The sequence below is a fragment of the Brachyistius frenatus genome, unplaced genomic scaffold (assembly GCF_029030835.1).
Source record: "Brachyistius frenatus isolate BFR_SWC_R1_liver_20210118 unplaced genomic scaffold, ASM2903083v1 Contig_10, whole genome shotgun sequence".
Taxonomy (NCBI): domain Eukaryota; kingdom Metazoa; phylum Chordata; class Actinopteri; family Embiotocidae; genus Brachyistius; species Brachyistius frenatus.
In genome coordinates this window covers 1-23,612 of record NW_027210609.1, presented here as the reverse complement: position 1 = coordinate 23,612, position 23,612 = coordinate 1, and the positions used below count along the sequence as shown (strand labels likewise).

The 23,612-nt window shown below is 39.4% G+C and overlaps 4 protein-coding genes across 4 annotated transcripts; 2 read left to right on the top strand and 2 right to left on the bottom strand.

Moving 5' to 3' along the window:
- The first annotated feature begins 1,575 nt into the window (after nucleotides 1-1,575).
- Nucleotides 1,576-2,525, top strand: LOC138616333 (uncharacterized). The gene is made up of 2 exons (XM_069690571.1): nucleotides 1,576-1,684; nucleotides 1,821-2,525. Exons 1-2 carry the CDS (start codon nucleotides 1,634-1,636, stop codon nucleotides 2,520-2,522), a joined length of 753 nt encoding a protein of 250 aa, XP_069546672.1. The 5' UTR covers nucleotides 1,576-1,633; the 3' UTR covers nucleotides 2,523-2,525.
- A 677-nt stretch (nucleotides 2,526-3,202) lies between these two features.
- On the bottom strand, nucleotides 3,203-6,739 carry kbtbd12 (kelch repeat and BTB (POZ) domain containing 12). Its single transcript, XM_069690628.1, has 6 exons — nucleotides 6,619-6,739; nucleotides 5,088-6,241; nucleotides 4,731-5,001; nucleotides 4,400-4,550; nucleotides 4,014-4,211; nucleotides 3,203-3,918 (listed from the first exon to the last, which is right to left on the bottom strand). The coding sequence occupies exons 2-6, from the start codon at nucleotides 6,158-6,160 to the stop codon at nucleotides 3,749-3,751; spliced, it is 1,863 nt and encodes a 620-aa protein (XP_069546729.1). The 5' UTR covers nucleotides 6,161-6,241; nucleotides 6,619-6,739; the 3' UTR covers nucleotides 3,203-3,748.
- A 935-nt stretch (nucleotides 6,740-7,674) lies between these two features.
- slc26a6l1 (solute carrier family 26 member 6, like 1) lies at nucleotides 7,675-14,472 on the top strand. The gene is made up of 19 exons (XM_069690626.1): nucleotides 7,675-7,856; nucleotides 8,001-8,140; nucleotides 8,354-8,464; nucleotides 8,541-8,716; nucleotides 8,812-8,976; nucleotides 9,495-9,647; nucleotides 9,927-10,009; nucleotides 10,110-10,257; nucleotides 10,373-10,486; nucleotides 11,039-11,116; nucleotides 11,241-11,336; nucleotides 11,426-11,532; nucleotides 11,724-11,793; nucleotides 11,878-11,970; nucleotides 12,401-12,511; nucleotides 12,692-13,120; nucleotides 13,716-13,770; nucleotides 13,862-14,007; nucleotides 14,269-14,472. The coding sequence occupies exons 1-19, from the start codon at nucleotides 7,717-7,719 to the stop codon at nucleotides 14,293-14,295; spliced, it is 2,442 nt and encodes an 813-aa protein (XP_069546727.1). The 5' UTR covers nucleotides 7,675-7,716; the 3' UTR covers nucleotides 14,296-14,472.
- A 71-nt stretch (nucleotides 14,473-14,543) lies between these two features.
- Nucleotides 14,544-21,178, bottom strand: p4htmb (prolyl 4-hydroxylase, transmembrane b). Its single transcript, XM_069690627.1, has 9 exons — nucleotides 20,251-21,178; nucleotides 20,056-20,137; nucleotides 18,683-18,873; nucleotides 18,475-18,571; nucleotides 17,602-17,764; nucleotides 17,293-17,478; nucleotides 16,912-17,002; nucleotides 16,621-16,744; nucleotides 14,544-15,346 (listed from the first exon to the last, which is right to left on the bottom strand). Exons 1-9 carry the CDS (start codon nucleotides 20,584-20,586, stop codon nucleotides 15,129-15,131), a joined length of 1,488 nt encoding a protein of 495 aa, XP_069546728.1. The 5' UTR covers nucleotides 20,587-21,178; the 3' UTR covers nucleotides 14,544-15,128.
- Nucleotides 21,179-23,612: the final 2,434 nt, after the last annotated feature.

The window sequence follows — 23,612 nt, the reverse complement described above, 5'->3', positions numbered from 1 at the left end:
AAGATAATTGAAAAAGTCCAAATCATTTGAAGAACCCTCAGATTTATCTACAGTCTCCGTCTATAAAACTGGACCTAAAGTAGTTCAAACTAGCTCCACCTGTAGCTACAACAATAACATGCTGCTTACGTATTGATGCTTCAGTATTACTAATCTAATGAAATCATATATAATATGTAATACATCAATCAAAGAGAACAAATCAGTACTTTTCCTTTAAATCTTTAACTACATTTTGCTGCCAAAACTCATGTATTTCTACTTCAGAGGAATTTCTACGCAGGACTTTTACTTGTAATGGAACATTTTTACATTGCTTTATTGGTATATCAATTTAAGTAAGGGATCTAAATCTGTCTTCCACAACTTTCCATAACATTGTGCAGGACTGAATAGAGAAAATTTAACCATCATACCATTTCAACTACAACACATAACATGTTTGCAGCAAATATACTGTATACCATGAGATATTTTTTGTATGTCTGTTAAACTGAGGTGTCTATCCCTGAAATATCCGTGGTTGTATTCTTTGTGTGTAATATTGCAAACTTGCGAGAAGGTGCTTCATGGCGAAATTGGATTATTAGTGTTTGTATAAAAAGTAGGCGTTTTAGTGTTAATAATCATGAGACACAATATTGTTTATGTCCGGGAAACCAATATGTGTTTAGTCAGGAAAAAGTCATTGTGACTAGGATCACGAGTGCATACAATTTTATTTATAATATTTTATGTAAATAAAAGGATTATGTCTTCACCTCTGTATTTTGTCAAGGGGAGTGACCCAAAGTTTTCAAGCACTTATCACACTAAACCTCTCCTGTTTGGAGACAAAAGCAGAACTTCTGGACTACTGGATAAATTTGAAGAGGACAAGAAAAAGGCAAAAGAAAAAAATGACAGGTATGTTTTGTTTTTTTTCACTTGAAATGCTGCTTGAATTTATTCTTGTGTGGTAACGTAGCCTGGATTACATCAGATGCTTTTTTTTTTTTTTTTTTAAAGATCTGTTCTTTTGCTTTACCAGTGATCTTTTAGCCAAAGAATGTCAACATATTAGAGAAACTCTCAGCAATGTAAGTGATGATTTGCACCCATCCTGTTTTTAAAAAGAAAAATCAAACAGCTTGTCTTTTCTATTTTTTTTAATGTGACATACAAAATAAAAAAATAAAAGCGCATTGTTTTTCAGATTCAACAAGAGGTCGCTGGCACTGAGAGAAATACAGCTGTGTGCCAAACATTACTTGAACAATTTGCATCAACATGTTCGTTTCCTAATAAACTGCTAAGTATTTGTTTTTGTTTTTTGGTTGGAATTATTAAATTGACCTTCACTCTACTGTAAATCTGCTTTAATAAAGAAAGGCAGTGAGCTAGTGTTTCTTATCACCAGTAGATGGTGCTATTTGCAAAATGATGACACCTTAGTCACTCATAAACATCTCTTAACTTTGTAAAATTACATATAATTACACACTTGAATTAGATTAATTAACAGTGCAGTAGATTATTTGTTTTGAATTAATATGCTAATGGTTTGCTTTTTCATTCATTTATCTCAGGGCAAAATAATTGGAACAGTCTTCAGAAGGACATTTCCCAGCAGTTTGAGACTTTGGTAAATAAAATGAAATCCCAGGAAGATGTTTTGACAAAGCTGGAGGAAAAAGTGCAAAAGGTAAATAGTAGCCTACTTAGATTGTGGTGGAGATATCAACTTTTTTTTTTTTTTAACGATGTGCAAACATATTTTTGGTGACTAAATGTGGGTTTCTGATTAGTGATTAGTATAACTGTTTGTTTTAATCCTGCAGAGTGGAGATGCCACAGCAGAGCTTGGCTCACATCTGCAAAGCCTAATCAATAGTCTGAAGTGTAAGAGTAAGGTGCAAGACATGTTTGAAGAGGCCCTGAAGCTTCCCAACACTTCAGTCTCAGAGCATTCAGCCAGACCCAGCACTGGCAGAGTGATGGATAGTGCCATCCAGACATCACCCGGGCTGGAGCAATCAGCCTACAACATCCTGCAGGATAACAAGCTAAAAGGCACACAGCTCACATGTGCATCATACAACCTTGAACAAAATCTGGTGGAAGTTCCCCCTCAGGATCACTTCCGCATCATCGGAAAGAAGAAATTCAAGCAGAGCGGGTACAGTAGGCGCAAAAAGAGACCACTGGTGTTCTCACAGAGGAGAAAGGGCGCTGTTTCGGATGAAAACAGTCAGCCTCTCGTGAACCGTAACAAACAGCAGACACCTCTCTGTGAGCGTTGTGACCTGAACGCAGTAACCAACCAGGGCCTCAACCCAGACTGTATGAAGAGGGAGACCAAGTCCAGTGCAACTGCAGGGTGTTTAATCACACCTGTGAGCTGGTCTCAGGACAGCAGCAGCTCTGTGTGCCTTAGCGGGATCGATCCCATCTTAGAGAAGCTGTCGGCTGAGTCCAATGCGGGGACCCTGGTGAAGCCTGAAGGCCTGTGGCAGTTGTTTGATTCTGATTTTGACTTTTAGACGATGAGTAAAGGAGAATAGTGAGTCATTTGTATTCATATTTTTGGAGGAGTTAAAGCCAAACTTGTTTCTACCTGTATTTATTATTACTGGAGATTAATGCTCTATTTGAAAGTTATTGATTTTCTTTGAGGAATAGACACAGTGATAAGTATTTTTTTCGTCTTACATGGTTGAAGAGTTGTGGAGGGGTTTAAAAGGGTACTATGAACATGTAAGTTAAGAACTTTGTTGTCCACAATGTATTACACACTTTCAATTTTTGATCCTGTCCATGTTTTTCAGGCCTAAAATATTGTATCAGTTAAGGATCTCTGCTGACTTTTTAAAACAAATTTATTCTTATTTATACTGCTGACTTGGTATTGAAAATAAATTGAAATCAAACAAATCTGAATTGTTTGAATACACCCTTATTGAGACCCTTATTCCTCTTCCCAGACGTTTAACATTTTTTGTCCACTTCATTTATTTCCTGATATTATAGTCCTAATATTAGAAACATATCTGTATGTTGCAACACATTTGTAAAGCACCACTAACCACATCCTCCCATAAAGCTGAATGAACACCTCCTTTACAGTTTCAAACAAAACTGAACAATTACATGAACATATAAATAAGGGCTGTTGTACAATCAGTGTAAATGTGTGCACACTACAACAGTCATGCACCAGAACATTGATAAAGTGCAAGTTTATTTGCAAAACGGTGACTGATTCTGCTTTAGCAAACCACAGAGAAGAAAAATAAGGATATAAAATAAAAATGTTCTACTGTTTCTAAATTTGCCCATATCAGTTTACTGTTCTCATTAAAAAGCTTTAATTTTTATCGTAAAATCAGGCCATATACCAAAATGTAGGTATCATTTACATCAAAGCCAGAAGTCCACCATCATAACTATGATTTATGCCTGTCAGTGGAAATCCTTCCCCAGTGTTGATAGTAATATTCACTACGCAGCTGCAGGTTTCAGGGAATCTTCTCAGCTGATGTAACACAATGAAATAAGACACAACAAAAATACTGTATTTACAAATTGCTATTCTGCCTACCGATGTGCATGTAAACTATCAACCGCAGACTCTCTTTCATGCAGGGCACTAAGACTTTCTGCTTGAAAAAACAAATGCCTTTGGCCCAGAATTAAACGCATTAATAATTAATAATTAATTTCCTTCACTAATTCACCCACACAGACTTTGATCTGACTGACAGGGGTGTCACAGTTTTACTAAGTCTGCAGGCGGGGAAATGAGTCCCCTCGGGTTGAGTTTTGCCACTAAGCAGACGTCATAGTTGTCATGCATCAGAGCCTGCCGAGCCACCACTGTCCACCGGTTCTCCCATGGATCCAGCTCCAAAATGTCCTTTGTTATATCGTCATGCCGATCTAAGGGTAGTTGAGAAACGTGGAGGGTTAATACGGAGTCACATAGAAACAAATTTCAAATATCTTCCACACCGTAGGATATATTCTTTCAGTACCTGCTCCTTTGTAATATCCGCAAACATAAATCTTTCCTCCCACTACTCCGGCGTTGGAGGTATTGGTTCGCAGTGAAAGCTGGGAGCATGGTAGGGGAGGTCCATCCCTCCAGTAATCTCCGTCTGGGTTGTAGATCTCCACAGCATCAAGACAGTGACGTGATTGCCCATGGTCCATTCCTTCACATCCAATACCTCCTGCAAACCAGGTCATCAGACATCATCATTTTTAAACAAATTCCAACAGATCTCAGTGAAATTCAATTAATTTATCATAATAATGCCAACACTGTGTTTATGTGTGCATATCAGGAGATTAAAAATGAAAAAAAAAAAAAAACTAAATTCATCATTCCCAATTAAGTTGTCTGAACAAATAATCTTACCCATCACAAAAATTTCCCCATTGAGTGCCACAGCACTGCAGCGGTACTTTGAGTACTTCATGGGACCAAGTTCTGTCCATTTATTTGTGTTTGGATCATACTCCAGAAGGCGGTTACTAAGACGGTCAGGCTCATCATCCATCCGGTATGACTGGTAGGTTGGAAGGGAGGGAGGGTATGACAAAGCAGAGCAGGTGCAGTTAGAGAGGAAGCACAACCAGACACAGTAATAGCACCTATTAAATGAGTTAATAAAGTCTAATCCTCTACATTTCAGAAGAACCAAATTAAATGTTTGAATTATTGCTGTGCAAAGATCCTTTTGCATCACCTGTGGGGTTCGACCACCAATCACATAAAGGCGATCTTTCATTCTGACCACACTGTGATAGGCCAAAGGCATGGGCAAGGGTGCTGCACTCCGCCAGGGTCCACCCTGCAGAGACCAACGCTCCACACAGTTTGTGATGATAAACTGATCCTTCAGCTTCATCTGCCCACCCAGTAGGTACAGAGTGTCACCCAGTGATTCCAGAGCGTAAGAATCACGGTACTCTGCTGATGTCAGACGTTCCCAGCTTCCTTGGGCCTCCACTTTGTACCTGTAACACCAACCAGAAAAGAAATGGTGTTGTCTGCGTAGGGCAAGCAAATGCACTTTGATCAAATGTATCACCTAATATTTTACCTGTAGATTTCAACATTCATGTCTTTCTGCCGGGCCATTCTGCGTGCACCTGCCTCTCCTGCTACAATAATGTTGTTTCTTTCAGTCACAACCCCAGCACACACATATCCCAGAGCCTCTCCATAGCGAGGTGAGGTGATGTAGTAGGTCCGGCCCGTGGATGGGGCGTAGCAAAAGCTGCGCTCAGCAAAGCTGCCATACCTTGACCTGATCCCACCACTGTCATTACCAATACAGAGCAGCAGATCTGTAGTCTCCATGCCATACCGCAGCTTGAGTTTGCGTGGTGCAGCTGAGGGATGCATCGCTGTGACCTCCAATGCTTCATTCAGCATCTCTAGACATTCAGCATCTGCCAGCAGGGCCGTGTTTCTCTTCATCGCCTCTTTTAAATAGTCAGGGTTTATCAGCGGCAGACGGACCTTCCTCAGGAGCTCTGGAAGATGACGAACGCGTACTTCTGCATCAGTCAGGGTGCCGTGTCTGACCCAGCGAAGCACCACATCCAAGATGGTTTCTTCCCGTGAAATGTTCAGGTCGTCAGAAGTCAGGAGCTTTCCAAGCTGATGGGCCTCCAACTCTAGGACCTCCTCATTCTGGCAGACTTGGACAAAGTGCTGCCTCAGGAAGCGCTGAGCATGGTCAGCCAGTTCCTCTGCTCCAAGGTCACGTGCAAAGTAATACACACCAAGGCAATTGGAGGCATCCATGTTCTCAGTCATGTGTAGCTGGCAGCGAGTGAAGACGTCATCCATCTGCAGAAGAAAAGCTGCAATAGAAATGCCTTGTACGTTGGCATTGGTGAGAGGAAGATCTGAGCAGTACATGTAGTTCAAGAGGAGGGCCAGGCTGTCTGCAGGGGTGTCACGCAGGAATATTTCTCTGTTGTTGCACTCACGGAGACCACAGGTGAACATAACACGAAAGTATGGACTGAAGGCGGACAGAACTACTCTGTGGCAGGGAAAGCTGATGCCTTCAGCCACCAGCACCACATCAGTCAAATGCTCAATCTCCCTCATCTTCCTCAGCTGGTTGAGCAGCACCAGCCCATGTTTGGCAGTAAGATCCATTTTCCAAATCGTCAGTGAAACTATTATCAAGAAAGCTACACGGGAGGCTTTATTCACCCTGAACAGCTACTGAGGCCGTCACTGAAAAAAAAGGAAAATTAAAAACAGAAACAAAGTTATCAAATTGAACTGCAGTTTCATAAGTTTTTTTTAAATTTAACTATTGTCATATAAACTCTGGATTAGGCAACACCTTCTTAACTGCAGGTTTCTTGATATTAAAAGAGAAAATATAATTTAATCCATATCAATATAAATTAGAAAAGCATTACAACATTTCTGATAGCAACAACAAATCAAAGGATACTCTCGTGAGCCTTATACCATTTCAATAAAATCAGTTCCCTGATCAGCCTTTTAATATAGCAAATATAAATAGTAAAGTATGTGCTCTCGAAAAAGTTAGCACGGCAGCAGAACAGATCATCAGCACTCAGTATCATCATAAAAAGTCTTACCAAAGTCATCAACTCCTCTTGATTAAAAAAAAAAGATCTGCTGTTTTCTTTGGCCTAAAAACACCAGTAAGTATCCATGTTATTCCTCAGATAACATGTGTTGCTGATGTCAACAAATGTGCCAGTCAGGGGGGGGGGGGGGTGGGTAAGAGAGGTCTTAGCAAACGCAAGGCAAAGGTATGTATCCCCCCTCCATGTAGGCCCTCTGAGCTGTTAACCCAAAAATAGACAGTGTTGTTGCAGAAGGCAAGTGGGTCAGAACGATTTGAGTAATAAGTAAAGAGAAGGATTTTAGGCAGTCACAATGAAAAAAGTTATCATTTCGTTGTGATTCATACTTGGACTCATTGGTATTATGTTCTACTTTGTTTGGGGTAATTTTGCTTTCCAGTTTGTTTGTCTTGGTCACGTGCATGCAGCACTGGAATGACTGAAACACTGCTCCCAGCATGGATTCAAATTTCAGGACAGCCCTCTCTTAAAGACCCGGTAGACTGTATACTGTGTGCCCACATGTTTCAAAAATCAAACCTTTCCTATTAAGTTTGATCCTTAATATAATAATAATTATTAAGACTGTTGCAGCAGCCACGATACATTTTGTGAACAAAATCTGTTTATCTAACTTTGTGACTTGCCAGTAGTTGATTTTCAATAGAAACCCATTTTTAATTTGACAGATTTTAAGTTATCTTCAAAAGTAGTCCACAATAAAGACGCGTCCTGTGTAGTAATGAGTGTAAAATGATATTTCATGGCTCATTAACTACATTTTTGTTGTTGAGTGGGAAAACAGGATGGAAACATGTTCCAGAGTTAATATTTTTCCTCTTTCAAGCCTTAATGACATCCTTTTCTTGTTGCAGTCATTCATCGTTGTAATGGAGAGGCTCTGCCCACAACATCCTGACTGTCGTTAACCATTAGGCAATATGCTGTACATATGTAGATACAGTTTTTGTATGTGTTGCAGAAGTGTTGTAGCATTTGGTCTTGGTGAACGGTTTCCACTAAGCAATAGTCTTTGAAATAGATATATGCCATTTATTAATAAAGTAAAAAGAACAGGGTTGTACAGCGCTTAACAGATTCAGCCTGATGGACTCCACCTGCAGATTTGGGAAATACAGAGTGGAAAGAGAAGTGTTGGATGAGCAAAGACTGGAGGAGCTAACACAAAGAAAAACCTACTCTGACATCCACCCTTCTTTAACTGAGCAGCTTAAAGATTCCTTCAGGTAAGTCAAACTCTACGAGTTTTATGACTTTGATGCTTTTACTGTGCTGTACTACAAACCTATCGTCACTGGATTTATGATATAGAATATCTACCATTGTAAAGACGTTCACATATGTCTCTTGTGTCCTTCAATCCCTCCCAGATGCACAGTGCCTAAACTGAAACGAAGTGTGGTGAGCAGCCTGCCTGTGCTGTACTGGCTGCCCAAGTACTCAGTGTGGGACTATGGCATGCCAGACCTCATCTCTGGGATTAGTGTGGGTATAATGCACCTGCCGCAAGGTAAATAACAACAATACTTGACTTACAAAACTACAAACTACAAAACCATGACTTAACCAAATGTGTAATTTTAGTTTTATTCCATATTCTTTTTTCAAAAACAAGCAAAATTCTGCTAAAAGTTTATTTACCCTTGTCGAGAATTTTTTTCTCGCTGGAAACGCCTATAAATTTGCAAGCACATTTATTTGTTTGTTTGTTTTTGTTTTTCAGGTATGGCATATGCGCTGTTGGCTTCCTTACCTCCTGTATTTGGGCTTTACACATCCCTCTACCCGGCATTAATCTACTTTTTTTTTGGAACATCACGTCACATTTCCATTGGTGAGTAGAGAGAGACAAACACTGTACCATTACAACTTTTGTATTCACATGTGTTACTATTTTTTATTGTGTTCAGGTACATTTACGGTGCTCAGTATCATGGTGGGTAGTGTGACAGAGAGACTTGCTCCAGATGTGGATTTCCTTAAAATGAATGGGACGAACATCACTGCAGAGGTAGACATAACTGCCCGGGACACATACAGGGTGCAGGTGGCAGCTGCTACTACTGTCCTTGGAGGACTTTTTCAGGTTTGCAAAACAGAACATCCCACAAAAATAATAAAGTCCTACATTGCTGTTACAGCTATCAAAACACAAACATACATAAATAATTGTGTTCATAGGTGCTTCTGGGTGTGGTAAAGTTTGGATTTGTGGGAACATACTTGTCTGAACCTCTGGTGCGGGCTTACACAACAGCTGCTGCAGCACATGCAGTGGTAGCACAACTGAAGTACATCTTTGGAGTTTCACCCACACGCTTTAGTGGTCCGCTGTCACTGGTGTATGTAAGTATCGATTTCTGACCCAGTTGCTATATCTGTGCCGGCCCAGTTTGGCAGGATATGACCAACAGGATATGACCAAATCAAAATCTATTTCAATTTGCCACCAGGGTCCAGTGTTGTCCCATTTCAGGTCTGCAAAAGCTTTAGAGCTCTGTTTTGAGCCCTTTATGCACACCTTTTGTAAATACCCAGTCTTGCTGCCTTTAGATTTTATTAATCAGTTTACAGGTCTAAGTAAGCACTAATGCATGTGAAGGCTCCAGCATGAGCTGCAAGACGTCTGATAAAAAACACAGTTTCCAGGAACTATAAAACAATTAAAATGTTGTCATTTCTTATTATTATAGTGATTATTGTGAGCCATGTGTACAATGCAGCTTGGGAAATTAGCCAGCAAATAAAAAAAACAAAACCTTTTAAACTCATTAGTTCATGATATATAAGCAGCTCTGCATGCATTTTTATGTGTGCAGCATTGAGCCATAACCACCTCCTGCTTTCCCTTTTTTGATTTTCAGACTCTAAGGGATGTTTGTTCTTTACTGGCAGACACTCATGTTCCCACTCTGGTGGTCAGTGTTGTGACAATGGTGATCCTAATTGCAGCCAAGGAGCTCAACTCATTCCTCGGCCCAAAGCTCCCAGTGCCTGTCCCAGTGGAACTCATCACAGTCAGTTGACACGAGGACACACACTCTGGCCTCTCTTTATTGTATCACCTCTGTGCTCTGTGCTGACGCTGATGTTGCAGCACTGAAAAAGCACAGACTCAGTGGAAACAAGTAGCTGAATCAGCACTAATGCCAGGGTCTCTGCATTTGTGCAGTTCACGGCAAAAATGAGATATATGGCTAATAATTAGGTCCACGTCTAGCATATGATTGAACAGATTTTAATGATTGATGTTTGAGCTTCTCTTATGATCTGTATGTTTCCTGTGATCACTTTAGATTGTTGCGGGGACATTAATATCATCATATGCCCACTTGAACACCAACTACACTGTTTCTGTTGTTGGAGAAATTCCTAGTGGGTAAGCACTCAGATTGAACTGCTGTCATTATTTGTTTAATCATATTTTTAGCTCCTTTATTATTAACTGTTTTCCTTCTTGTCATCTGCCTATGTGCCAGTTTAAGTTCTCCCAGTGTACCAGATGTCAGTCTTTTTGGAGAAGTAATTGGTGATGCTTTTGCACTGGCCATTGTTGGATATGCCGTATCTATTTCACTTGGAAAAACATTTGCACTGAAACATGGCTACAAGGTGGACAGTAACCAGGTGAACCAGAACTCATGGCCTCTACCCTCAGTGTACAGGCATTTACTTGTTTTGTATTTGTTTCTCTCATCGTTTCCTTGCTAATCCTAGTATCTTTGTCACCATCCTGCCGCAGGAGCTCGTGGCGCTGGGTCTCAGTAATGCAGTGGGAGGTTTCTTTCAGTGCTTTTCTGTCTGTCCCTCCATGTCTCGAAGTCTCATTCAAGAGACCACTGGAGGTAAAACACAAGTGAGTGAGCAGCAGAAGTAACAACAAAGAGAGGCAGTCTAGAAGTCAGGATGACCTCACAAGCCAAAGTCACTCTAGTTGTGCACTGCGAACATGCCATTATTGTACTCTGAATATGCAACAAATATGTCCTAGTTAAGGCATATTGAGGTGGGGTCACAAGGAGATAATTTTTGATTGAAATATAAGGTGAAATATACAGACTGACCTCAACCACCTGAACTAACATAACGACCCAATGGATATAAGAACTTAAAAACCCGATGGCACAAGAACATGTAGTGTAATCGTTAGCTTCAGACATTTATTATGCAGCAACATATTACGTGTATTCATTATGTAATCAATGTATCAAATCAATTAAACACTAAAAACAAGACTTTATAAAAATTGCTCAGGTACCACTCAATTATGGAAATATTTGCTGTCATGTTGTCAAGCTACAGTTCATCTGTAGAAATAATTCATACTATACAGACTTATATGTTAACATGCATGTTGAACACAAATACTTAACTAAAAACATAAACACTCTTTGCGTCTTTCTTGCAGATGGCTGCAGTGGCCTCAGCTCTAATTGTGTTGGTGACTATTCTGAAACTTGGAACGCTGTTCCAGGAGCTGCCAAAGGTCTGATTGCTCTAAAACCTTTGCAGTAAATATTTATGACAGTTAGAGATTTTCTGTGATGTCATGCATTGATTTGCCTCATTAACATTTGTGGGCACCCATCTGATTAATCATGTTGTTTTAGGCAGTCCTTGCAGCGATTGTCTTTGTAAACTTGAAGGGCATGTTCAAGCAGCACTCTGACATTGTTACATTGTGGAGGAGAAGCAAGATCGATCTGGTGAGAGGATAAATAAATTATGAAACACCATTTGTTCCTTTGTGATTGTCATTTTAAACAATGGAGCAATTTCACCTTGTGTCACCCAGGTGGTGTGGTTGGTTACGTGGGTGTCAACACTGCTACTCAATCTGGATCTGGGTCTGGCAGCATCCATCACCTTTGCTCTGTTTACTGTTATCCTCAGGACTCAGATGTAAGATTCTTATGCTCCTCATCGCAGTGGCTTTCTCTCTGCAGATCTGAGTCATGCTGTGTGTGGGAGAGGCAACATTAGTAACTTATACTGGGCTGCAGGATCTGCCAGATTATAATAAAATACTGTTTACAATCATAATGCACACACATATAAATCCTTTTTTTTTTTTTTTAAATTTCATTCCTCAGGCCAACATACTCTGTCCTGGGAAATGTTCCAGGTACAGAACTGTATGTGGATATAGAGAACCACAGAGAGGTAAGACAGAAGGATGGAAAACCATAAATAATAGCTTTTTTACCTTGACTGCAAAAAAGCTAATGATGTTTCTCTGTTTGACAGGCCAGAGACATTCCAGGTGTTACTATATTCCGCTCCTCTGCTACAGTATATTTTGCCAATGCTGATCTCTACCTTGAGGCCCTAAAAGAAAAGGTTTGTTCTCTTAATAATAAAATTAAGTGTAAGATAGCAGCTGGTGATTGCTGAATAATATGACTGTTATTTTCTTGATTAATAAACGAATCACTTTGTCTATAAATGTGACAACATAGTAAAAATGTCCAATATAATTTCTCAGAATCTTTGGTTGTGCTTTAAATCCCTTGTTTTAGCCGCCTTAAAAACGTAACTATTTATAAAATGTTGTGACATTTTGGACCTGATGTCTACCTCAAGGCCCTGAGTGAAATGATTAAGCTTTTATCAAAATAGTTGCATTCAAATTTTCTGTTCATTGACTAATCTTTTCTTTTTTAAGCAATTGAATTTGTCCCTTTTTGTTTTTCAAAGCAAACATTTCTATAAATGTTTCTTTTGTTACATTTTCATGTGATGGTGATGGTTTGGTTTTCTTTGTTTGCAGAGTGGGCTTGACATCAGTAAAATTATTAACTATAAGCGGAGGCAGGAGGCCAAACAGAGAAGAAGAGAAAAAAGGGCTGAGAGACGGGCAAAGAGGCAGGCCAAGAGAGAGGTAATATGCCGGAAATGTTAAATATAATGGTGGTAACATGGATCATGTTTTGAGGGAACCTTTGGTTATCTTATGTAACTGTCAAGAGAACACTGGAACCAAAGTCTTTAAAATGATTCACATACATTTCATACACTGAATAGTACTTTATGATAATATTTGTCTTCCGTGACTCCTCAGAAGCAGGCACAGATGGCGGCTAAACAGCTGTCTGGATCACCTGAGGTCTCTGTGGAGGAAGAGGCCGGCTGCTGGAGGCACACTTGTATAGATGGTACTCTCAAACAGAGGGAGGAGCAGGACTGGACCGAGAGGGAGAATAGGACAGTGTTTGTCATCCCAACCACTCCCCGAACACCAGATGGTCACTCTAGATGGGAGTTCCTGAAAGGAGGGGACCCAGATTGCACCAGTTTAGGGTGGATGTCTGAGCTGCAGGACGGGGACACCACCACTCTGGACTCCATTAGTGAGGACACCCTGAGTCGTGACCTGGAGCATGTCTCTCTTGGGTCCCTGGGCAAATGGACCTGGGACATTCACTCCATCATTCTTGACCTCTCCACAGCTAACTTCATTGACACAGTGGCTATAAAAACAATGAAAAATGTAAGTAGAAAAGTGTCCCACATTTTCCCTTGGTTGAAGAGCTTATGCTTTTAGTTCAGTCAGGGATCAGTGGCAACTAATAGATAATGTAAGGATTTTTAAGAAGCATGAGAAAAATAAACAGGTTGCTTTGGGAATTTTATAGATGATCTTAAGAGTTAGATTTTTTTTAAATAAATCATATATATAATCATATTTTATATATGAGATTAATGTATCAAAATACTTTGATTAATGTAAATACAGGCTGTTCAGGGTAAAAATACTATAAAAACTAAATATTTTTTTAATTGTTGTCCTTGTTGGAAGACAACAGACTTATACTTTGAATGAGCACCCATTTTGATTTAATTTAGTTTTTTTATGTCTCTGAAATGTGACTTTATGAACTTTCAGTTACATTCAAACACATATTAGATACTTTTGCTCTGTTACAGTTAAATTAACCTCGGTGATTCACTAATATATAGATTATTGGGATAATGGAGGTTAGTAGCACCCAATAAGGAATAAATGTGGGCACAGATTCATTCAAAGGTTGATACAGTGGGTACTTTTGTTGAGGAGAAACACTCAGTATGTATTATATTGACAGATATTCCACGACTTCAGTGAGATTGATGTGGATATCTACATGGCTGGTTGTCAAGGTAAGTGAACACATTCTCACTCACAATACTGTACTGTGTGAATAAACTTTATATCATGGTGGTAATTTTCCCACAATTCTTTACTTTGCAGCCTCTGTGGTGGAACAATTAGAGCTGGGAGACTTCTTCTCTGAGACAATAACAAAGAGACATCTTTTTGCCTCTGTCCATGATGCTGTGCTCTACTGTCTAAACCACCGAGGAGCGACATCATTCCCCAGATACGAGCCATCAGCGGTGAGTATGTTCAGGCTTCATTTGTAAAGTCCAATTCTGACACACAACCATCAAGTCACTTTGGGGACACAGTTACAGTAGCTCTCTTTTCACTGTTAGCACATTTTATAATGACAACTTGCAGTTAGCTAATTCTTGATTATCAGCATTGAACAGGTCAAAGTTTGATTGAAAAACATTTAGAAGCACCTACTAAAAACATTTGATCATGATAATTTTACATTGTAGAAAAATGACTTTCTAAAAATTGTTTGATTTCAGGTCATGCACTGCAGCACTAAACTTTAAAGCCTTCAACCAAACAGGAAATTCAGCACATGACGGAGGAACATTGACTGGAGAAAATATCGCAAACTGAGAAATCCTATTTGTAAATTAATAGATGCAAGCAAGGAGTGTAGTATAAAACTAATAACTACGTATGAAGTATTGATTTTATGAATACCTTTTTAGTGTGTCTCTTTCATTTTACTTTTAAATTGATATTATACATTTTGCATTTAAGTTATGTAAAAGGAAGAGTAACATTGAAGACACGAGTTTAATTTAACTTTATTCAGTGTGGGATAGTGAGACAGTGCATCTTTAAGAAATACATGGTAAATAAATAAAATGGAATCTGAACATCTGAGCAATACTTTGTGCATTTCAGTGTGTTGTGCAGTCTACAAGAACAAAATAATGATGAATTCAAGGAGCAAAGACAAGGCAACATGCATCACACTGACAGTGTGTGAGCCTTTTTTTTGGTAATGGCAGCAATAACAAGGTAGGACATTGAAATGTTTACAACTGTCATTTCAATTTCAAGTGCAATTGTTGCTCATAGTAACAGCAAAACATCTGAAGGTAATGCATGCAAAGGAAAGTTTTTTTGTTTTTTTCTATCGCAACTCCTTGATTGAGTTTTGAATGCAACACTCCTAAAATGGGTAGCTTTAGAAAATAAATAATATAAGGATAGCGATATTTAACAAAAGCATCTCTTTACTGTTGCATAAACCCATTGTGACCTCATTCCCTGAATAAGTCTTGTCTCTACATACTGGCCACAGAGGATGTTACCAAAATGTTGTGCTGAGGAAGGCTAGGAAAAATTTCTTATAAATTTGGTCGATGAGCTACAAGTCTTGATGGATGCTGGGACTCTGTATGTCCATGTTCAGAGTCAGACCTTCATCATCCTCCTCCTCTGACTGCTGTGACACCAACTGCTGGTAGCGAGCCTGCCGCTGGTAATCTGGATCAATGTTGATCCATTTATTGGCGACCCACTTCGTGCCATGGGTGACCACACAGCCACCATGCAGACCGTATTCATCCTGCTCCCCCACCCAACCTAACGAGACAAATAAACACATGTTTATAACATTTATCTTTTTCTAACACTGTTGTTTTTGCCATCAAACACACTGCTTAGCGGGTTAATGAATGAACAACCTTTAATTGGTAGCCTACAGAAACTTCTCTTTACAGTTCAGTTTCTTCAGAAAACTATTAAACTATTACGTTAAATACATAAGTATATATATATATTAGTTATATTATACAGCAGTTGTTACAATTGTTCTATATTATTATAAATCTGTAACAACACCAATATAAAATGGAATCTGAACATCTGATCATTCACTCTGAACTTCAAACTCTGGGTACATCCTTTTGATCTGGACTTGAAATATCTCAGCAACTAGATGGATTGTCATATTATTTTGACAATGACTTTCTTGAGCCCCAGATGTGTCCTGTTGACTTTGATGATTTCACAAAACTTGTACTCTTGCCCCACTATAAGGTTAACACTTTTGTTTTTAACTAAAAGGTCTCAACAACTATCGGATTGACTGTCATGAATGTACAGAAATCAATGTGCCTCTCTCGATGAACCGTAATTACTGTGGGCATCCACTGACCTAGTTTAGTGATATAGTTTTTATGGCATAATATTTTGTACAGACATTCATGGTTCTGATTTATTATAAACTTCTACCACCACCATGAGGTTTATTTATTCAATAGGCCAATTGATTTGTGATCAAATAACAGCAAAACTAATCAATTTCCCATCAGCCTCTGCACTTTGTGTTTAGTGCTAAGTTGCAAATGTTAGCATGCTTTACATGCTAACTTCTGATGTTGAACATGTTGAATGTTATACCTGCTTGATATTTGCATTTTAAGGATTGTTCTCGTGAACATGTTCACATGCTGATGGTAGCAGTCAGCTCAAAGTACTGTTGTGTCTAAGTCAGGGCTACTCAATGTCAAAGCAAGCATAGGAAGATCACTGGGAATACACAGGATGCACAGAATACTTTGTCAATGAATGGCTACAAATAACTCACACCTACAGCATCATGTTTAAAATATATTAGCACACAACATATTTTGGTAGTATCTGGTCCATGGGTTATAGAGTAAATGGGCCTGATCTAACTGGTGTTACAGAGCTGCCAGCATCCTGTTAAATTTTCACCAATACTATTAGAAAAAATTATAAGCAGCATGCATGTTGTCTTTGGGTTTAGTATTGGCACACGTTGTGTACCAGAAAAATATAGCTTTGAAAAACAAGCTACATTATCCTTGGAAACTGGGCTTTCATTTACCTACCTCTTCCATCAGATAGGTAGTTGTACCAGAAAACAGCTGTCCCTTTGGTAGGCTTCACTCTGAGGTTACTCTTGTCACAATTCCTTCTGGTGTCTAAGAGATCCACGTCATTCTGTATGAGAGACTAAAACACACCAGAACATTCAGAGACACAGTTTGTGTAATGTTGGGCCCATGCACTCACTGACATACAAATGAGTTACCACAAACATGAAAGACATGCACAGTATGTGCACAATACTTTTGCAGGGCTCTCCGTACTCATTTCCAGACCCACACACAATTACGCACCACTTCATCATAGGTCCTGTTGTCTGCCACAGGGAATGCGGTCTCCCCGCCCCCATCAACAGAGTTCAGGTAGAAGAGAACTGTGATGTACCTAAGTGTGTAACACAGATTTAAATTGACACACACATGTATGGTGCAAACAAACAGTACACAAACACACACATACAAACCCTTTGCAAACAAGTGGCAAACACACACATTTTTCCAAGTTGACAATGTTGATTCACACAAACTAACATGCCAGCTGTCACAATGGAGCGCCAATGCACAATTTAGTAATGACATCGGACAGATGAATTCACATCTGAACATTCACATATTTTTGTTGAGAAACGCTGCTTCAGTGATCTCAATCAACACTGTGTACCTCTGACATCTCACCTGCAAGACGTCTCAAAAGGAGTGGATGTGTTGGCAGCGAGGCGAGTGTGTGTGCACGCTGTTTCAGGGTAAACAGGGCCACTGTCATGGTGGGCATGGTAGTGTCCTCCCTCCTCATAGCGAACCACCTGGAGAGGCTCACTGAGGTCCACTAATGTGGGCGGGAGTCGAGTGAGGCGAGTCACCCTTTGTTGGGAAAAGGCAAATAAAATGTCAGTTATATTCTTTAGAAACTCACACAGTACTTTATAGTCAAGAAAAGGTAGAATCACTCAAATAAAAGATAAGTCTTAAATGCGTCGTCCTAACCTCGCCTTGATGTCCTGGAGGACCTGGTGTGCCCCTTTGCCCTGGTAGAGCCAGGTGTGTCTGCTGTTCCTCACCAGCTGACTCCTTTTCACCCCTCGCTGCAGCAGGAAGCGCTGGAAGGCGTCACTGCTCAGAAGTCTGAACTCTTCTAGACTCAACAAACCTATCCAAAATATGAGAATGTGCATGAGGCCTTACTGAAGCGTTGGATAAATCATCACAGCCCACATTCATGGCTCAATTCAATGTCTACATGTTTAAACTAGAACAACATGGTTCATATCCCTCGAACATTTCTTTATGTCCATGAACTTTGGTCATATTGCATCTCTTTAATGTATTCGAGTACATCCCAATACTACTACTGAAAATGTACCTGCAGTATTATCAAAGAAATTCAATGTATCGCACACTGCAAATATATTTTGCGTTATCAGGTAACATCTAAATTAATTATTCCTCTAATATATCTACAATGTAAATGTCTGTAAAGAGGTTACACCATTATTGTTAAATTATTTATTCTTTTTCATGAAGTTGGTGACCTCACATTAAGACAGTGCTGCTTCACACAGCCGCAACCTGAGCGAAAGTTTAAACAGCCAGGATAAATCACCTGTGTGAGGGTGCATGGCCTTTAAAACTGCAAAATAAAACCAGACAGACAAATAAACAATCTGTAGAAAGTTCATATGTGATTGCCCCTAGATATACAGTACTGACTGTAAATCTTTCTTAGCCTGGTATAACTAAAACGCAGGGAGCATTTTTAGTGAAGCGCCAACAACAGCCATTTGTGACACTAAAGAATATTAAGTAAAAGTCTAAAGTCTTAGTTAAAATGTAAAGTGATGAATGAAGCTGATTGCTGACCATTCCCATCCTTGTCAGCTTTGAGTCCGGCATAGATTTCTCGCAGGTTCTCTGGTGTGAGCCAGATGCCGTCCCTCACTCGAGAATGAGTCAGTATCTGGTGGAGGTACAGTATTAAAGATGGGATGAGCTAACCACGCCTAAAGCAACAAACTGCTCAACGTCACGCAACACTGCACGGGCTCACAATCCACAAACTGACATACACCTCATGAAGCTGCAATTGTCCATCCTGGTTGATATCAAGAAGGTTAAAGATCTCCTCCGGGTTGAGGTTGAGCTCCTTGGCCAGCTCTTCCTGGCCTTCTTGTACCATTAGCTGGCTCTCCATAAGACCCTTGAGTTGTGCCAGCTGCATCACGACACGGCACTCATCCTCTGACAGAAAGCCAGGGATCTCTGCAGACATACAAATAAAAAAACTGAGACAAACCTCCAGAGGATATTCACTAAAGATGACATTTTTGCAGCACCTTCTCGCCTGTATGATTCTTATTTTCCATGTTGCCTCACTGAAGTAATGTTACATTCTACAAATAGCTCTAGATTTATGCCAGCTCAAGCTGAAATGATTCTGAGACTCAGTAGTTTAGGTCATTTTGCTGATCCCAGCGCCTCCAACTGGAGAATTTGCTGCTTCATTTTGTCTCATATGATCATACATACAAAATGTTTGGGTAACCACCTTGTACTTTGTGTTTAATATTTTTCACTTTTTGCAAGGGTTTAGTAGAGAAAATAATCAACACATTAACTTAAATTCCAAACAAAGTAAACAATAAAGACAAAGGAGTGGAAATGCTGCTGGGTCTTTTTTGTTGTCATACGGGTGCTCTTTGGATACTTCAAGTGTATTGTTCTTATTCAATCTTGTGAAGGGCACATTTCATATGTGGAATACGGTCTCAGTTCGAAATGTAAAAAGCGAGTTTACTTTTTAATCCAAGACACACTCTAGGGTTTGTGAAAAATACAAAATAACAGTTAATATGTATTTAAAATGACCTTGCATTTTACATTTTGGACCAAGACAATATCCCAGATAATGCAATGGGAACTTCACATTTTTGATTAAGAATGTAGATAATGGTTAAATAAAGTGCCAGTTGACCACCTCCTAACCATTAATATCAACCTTATTAATCTTGTTATTATAAAACAAATAAAGAGAACAGAAAACGACTGAATTGGGCAAAACTACACACACCTTCACTTCATAATGTTTGTACACCATCCTTGCTGCATGACTGCATGCTGTATGATGATGCACTGTGTTCTTCAGGTAGAGATGGTCTGCCTTTTACCCAGTCAGCTACCAGCCCCTAATTGGATCACATGTGCAAAGCTGAGGGAGTAGTTGCCCCCAGACTTACTGGCCTATGTCATGCAACCCCGATTGATCTTAGCATGCATATAGGCAACAACATGTCTGCCCGAGGCTGTTTGTTTTAGAAGGGTGTGATGAAGATGGAAACACAAGTGAGATAAATGTAACTAATGTTTATTGCTTCCACTAGAAGATGATGATTGGCTTGAGAGCTGGACATTTGTTTTGCCACATGGGTGTGCTCTGCCTCTCACCAAACAGCAGGGGTTTTAAGCTCAGAGTCCGCATTTCATGCACTTTCCCTGGCACCAGTGACACCTTCTGGACATGCCCCACCTGGAAGACAAATCAGAGCTGATTTGTTTACAGCGCGCGCGCGCACGCGCGTGTGTGTGTGAGAAAGAGAGAGAGACGGGGAGTAAAGAGTGATGCGTCATCACATTACTCACCCTTATTCCCTCGATTCTTGTAAGGGAAACATCGCGCAGAAACTCGGGTTTTGATGGCGGACGTCGCGACTCGGGGCGCTGGTGGCCACTGCTGAGAGCAGCATCACCACTCCGGCTCACATCTTCCTGTCCGCTGCTGTAGTGCACGTAAAACAGCAGTGCTATAACATTAATGATGTAAACATGAAAAAACACCATCACCACCACAAAGTATGACCGGGAGCACACGCTGCTCTTGTTGCACGAGAGACGCTCGCTCGGCGGCCGGAGCGGCAAGGTCGCGCTCCCGGACAGAATCGTGTCCTCGGCTTCTGCGGTTTCCTGGTTGTCAGTCATTTTGCTTCTGAGATTTAAGGAGTTGATGGTTCCTCGGCAGCAAAGTCCATCTGATTAATCACACGTCAAGATGAACGTTTGGTAATTGCCCAAAACTAGCAGATGTACTGATTGACAGATGTCCCGATATTAAAAAAAAGAAAAGAAAATCCTTGAAGAGCGCTCGGGCCAGTTTCTCCGCTGCAAATATTGAAGTCGTTGCGCCCTAAAAAAAACCGACCATTGATCATTCGTCATGAAACGGTAGCCTATTCTTTTAAAGTGATAAGTCAGCTATTATGCTACTGGAATTGTATGATTTCATCTTGCGCGCAGACAGCAGCGCTTGCAGCCTCGGACAGTCTTGTTTACACTGCAGCAGTCCAAGTCAGCAGCGACAGCAAAGCGCACTGCGCATCCGAAACCACGGCGGAACTCATCTCACAAACCTGGTCCATAAATCCGACCAAGCATCAACCGAGTACAATCATCGTCCCGTACAATCACTGATATTTTGACTGTAACAAAACAGTCTGCGGTGTATCCCACAATTTACACGCCATTGCACTGCTCGAGCGACACCGTTGACAGCAACAGTCTGCCCACTGTGCAATGCTGACCTCTGGCGACCTACACCCATAACACATTCGTGTCTTCATCCAACACGTTGCAGAGCCTCTGACGCTCTCTCCGTGGGTTCCTGACCAGGCTATGCTGTCTATTGAATCAGTGCAAAATGTAGGATACAATACGTAGCCACATGAAATACAAAAATGCAAAAAGAAGAACATTATTTACTTCAATCACGTATTTAGTCAGCTCTGCTTCAGTTTGAGGCAGTCAATTGGCCAGCTTACTATGTAAAATTGACCACAATTGACTTCTTTATTTACATACTGTACATGTTCTGAAAAGATCATCATTTAGCCTCACTTATTACCTGGAACACTAATAAAAGATGCGCTGTGCACACTGCCCTCAGCTACAGCTCCCTGTACTGGCCCTGAAATCTGCTATCAGGTAGGCAACTGAATATTTTGGTGACTTTAGTCTTAAACTCAGGTGCAGGCAACCAAATTTTATTTGGACTAACCCTTTACGTTTGGTTTTCTAAAACTATGTGGCTATCCAACAGCTCACATCTTTATATTTTCAACTCCCCAGGCAGCTCTTCATTATACTTTAGTTTACTGTTGGTATAATGGTGATATTGTAGGCTATTACACAAAACTATTTGGTTTTATTATAAATTGTTTCATTGCTTCACCAAAACAATTCATGTTCAAAGAAACTGCAGACAGAAATATAGATCTCTACATATATATGTAGTAAAATAGTAAAATATGAGCATTATGTAACTTTTAACAATGATACTGTGTGTTTTTTTAACAAAAAAATACAATTATGAGTTCTGGGAGTAACCAAGTGGAAGAACTTATAACTCAATTTCAAATGATACATTTGGCATTTCCTAAAGTAAATCAAATTTACTGTCCCAAGCAAGACCGTTTAGAAATACCTGTTTTTATTGACCTAGTTTTATTTTATTGATAGGCCTACCCACTGACCAGATGTCACTTCCGGGTACCATTTGTGCTAGTTTTAAAGAGTAGCAACTTGGAAAAACTGGTAAAAAAAACAACAACCAAAAAACCAAACAAACATCTTTATTGCATAACTTTGAAGACAGAAGTGAAGACAGAAGTCTTTAGAATAGTAGAGTTGCCAAAGGACATTTCTTGTTTGGTTTGTTGTGCTAATTTTTGTAAAAAATACCACTGGGTACATTGGCAGTGAAATAGGCCTAGATATTTAGCAGTTAACCGAGCTAAATCAACAACAACAACATTTTAAAACAAAAATTGCTGTTGGGGCATAAACTTTGGCTAGGTTTTAGAATTACTTTGCTAAGCAACGTTTTATTCCAGTCTCTTTATAAAATAACATTAACGGGTGCTGATAAACCTCATACTAACTAATACAGCTCCTATTCTACCGCAGCGTTGGCGTCAACTGAAGCCAGCTGTACCGTCTGCTTATGAAGTTGTCTAATAAGCTCAAGAAAGCAGGTCGTTAAACAGCATCTTTAAAAGTGGCTGATTCTAAGACAGATAGCAGCTACATCTAGAAAACAACATTATTTTTGGCTAAATAGGTCTTAACTGTCACAATTACAAAGACCATCCTTTGCAAGATGTTAGTTTTGAAAGTTTTAAGCACAGTGCTGTTGATACAAATATTGATTGAAGACTAAGGCAGTTATGAGGGATCATTTTTTTACTTGGTGATGATATTCAGACACAAAAATGTTGTATCAGTTTGGGAAATTAAACATTCTTATTTCAAAATATACAGTACAATAAAATGACAGACATTTAAGTTCTAAATTTAAGTTTATATCAAAATATAGGCTATACAAATACATTTAATGTGTACACATTTTTGCATTTGCCTAGAATACATTTTAAATTTAGGAAAAAAGTGTCCATAGCTTTAGAAAGAAAAAAAGAATTCTCAGAAGAGTAGTTAAGTTAAGTGCTTATTTTTTCCTTTAGCGTCTTATGAATGCAATACAGTTAATATGCAGCATATTAGTGAATTTGTACTAACTTGTATGTATCAGAATATAACTGTAGGTTTGTGCTCAAATTGGTTATGCATGGTATTGTTTGCATAACATTGTGTAATTAACTTGATTTATCTATAATTCTTATTTGTTTTTATAAACTACTTGTGTGGTCTAAATTAGAAACCCGATAAGGCTTGGAATATTTATTTAGAAATAAAGGTGAAGATACAAAACATTCAACAAGCTATGTACCTTTTATTGACTTCAGGTTATCACAACATGATTAACATGTTAAAGTGAACAAGTAACAAGATACTCATATTCTATGACTTCTTGTCACTGTGTAACCTTGATTTCTTCATCACTCCTCTGCTTCCTTGGTCTGAAATGGCAGGATAATGGCATGTAAAACATTTGGCCAGGTAATATAGATTTAGTCAAATGAATATTTCAACAAATTTGATAATTTTTTTACCTT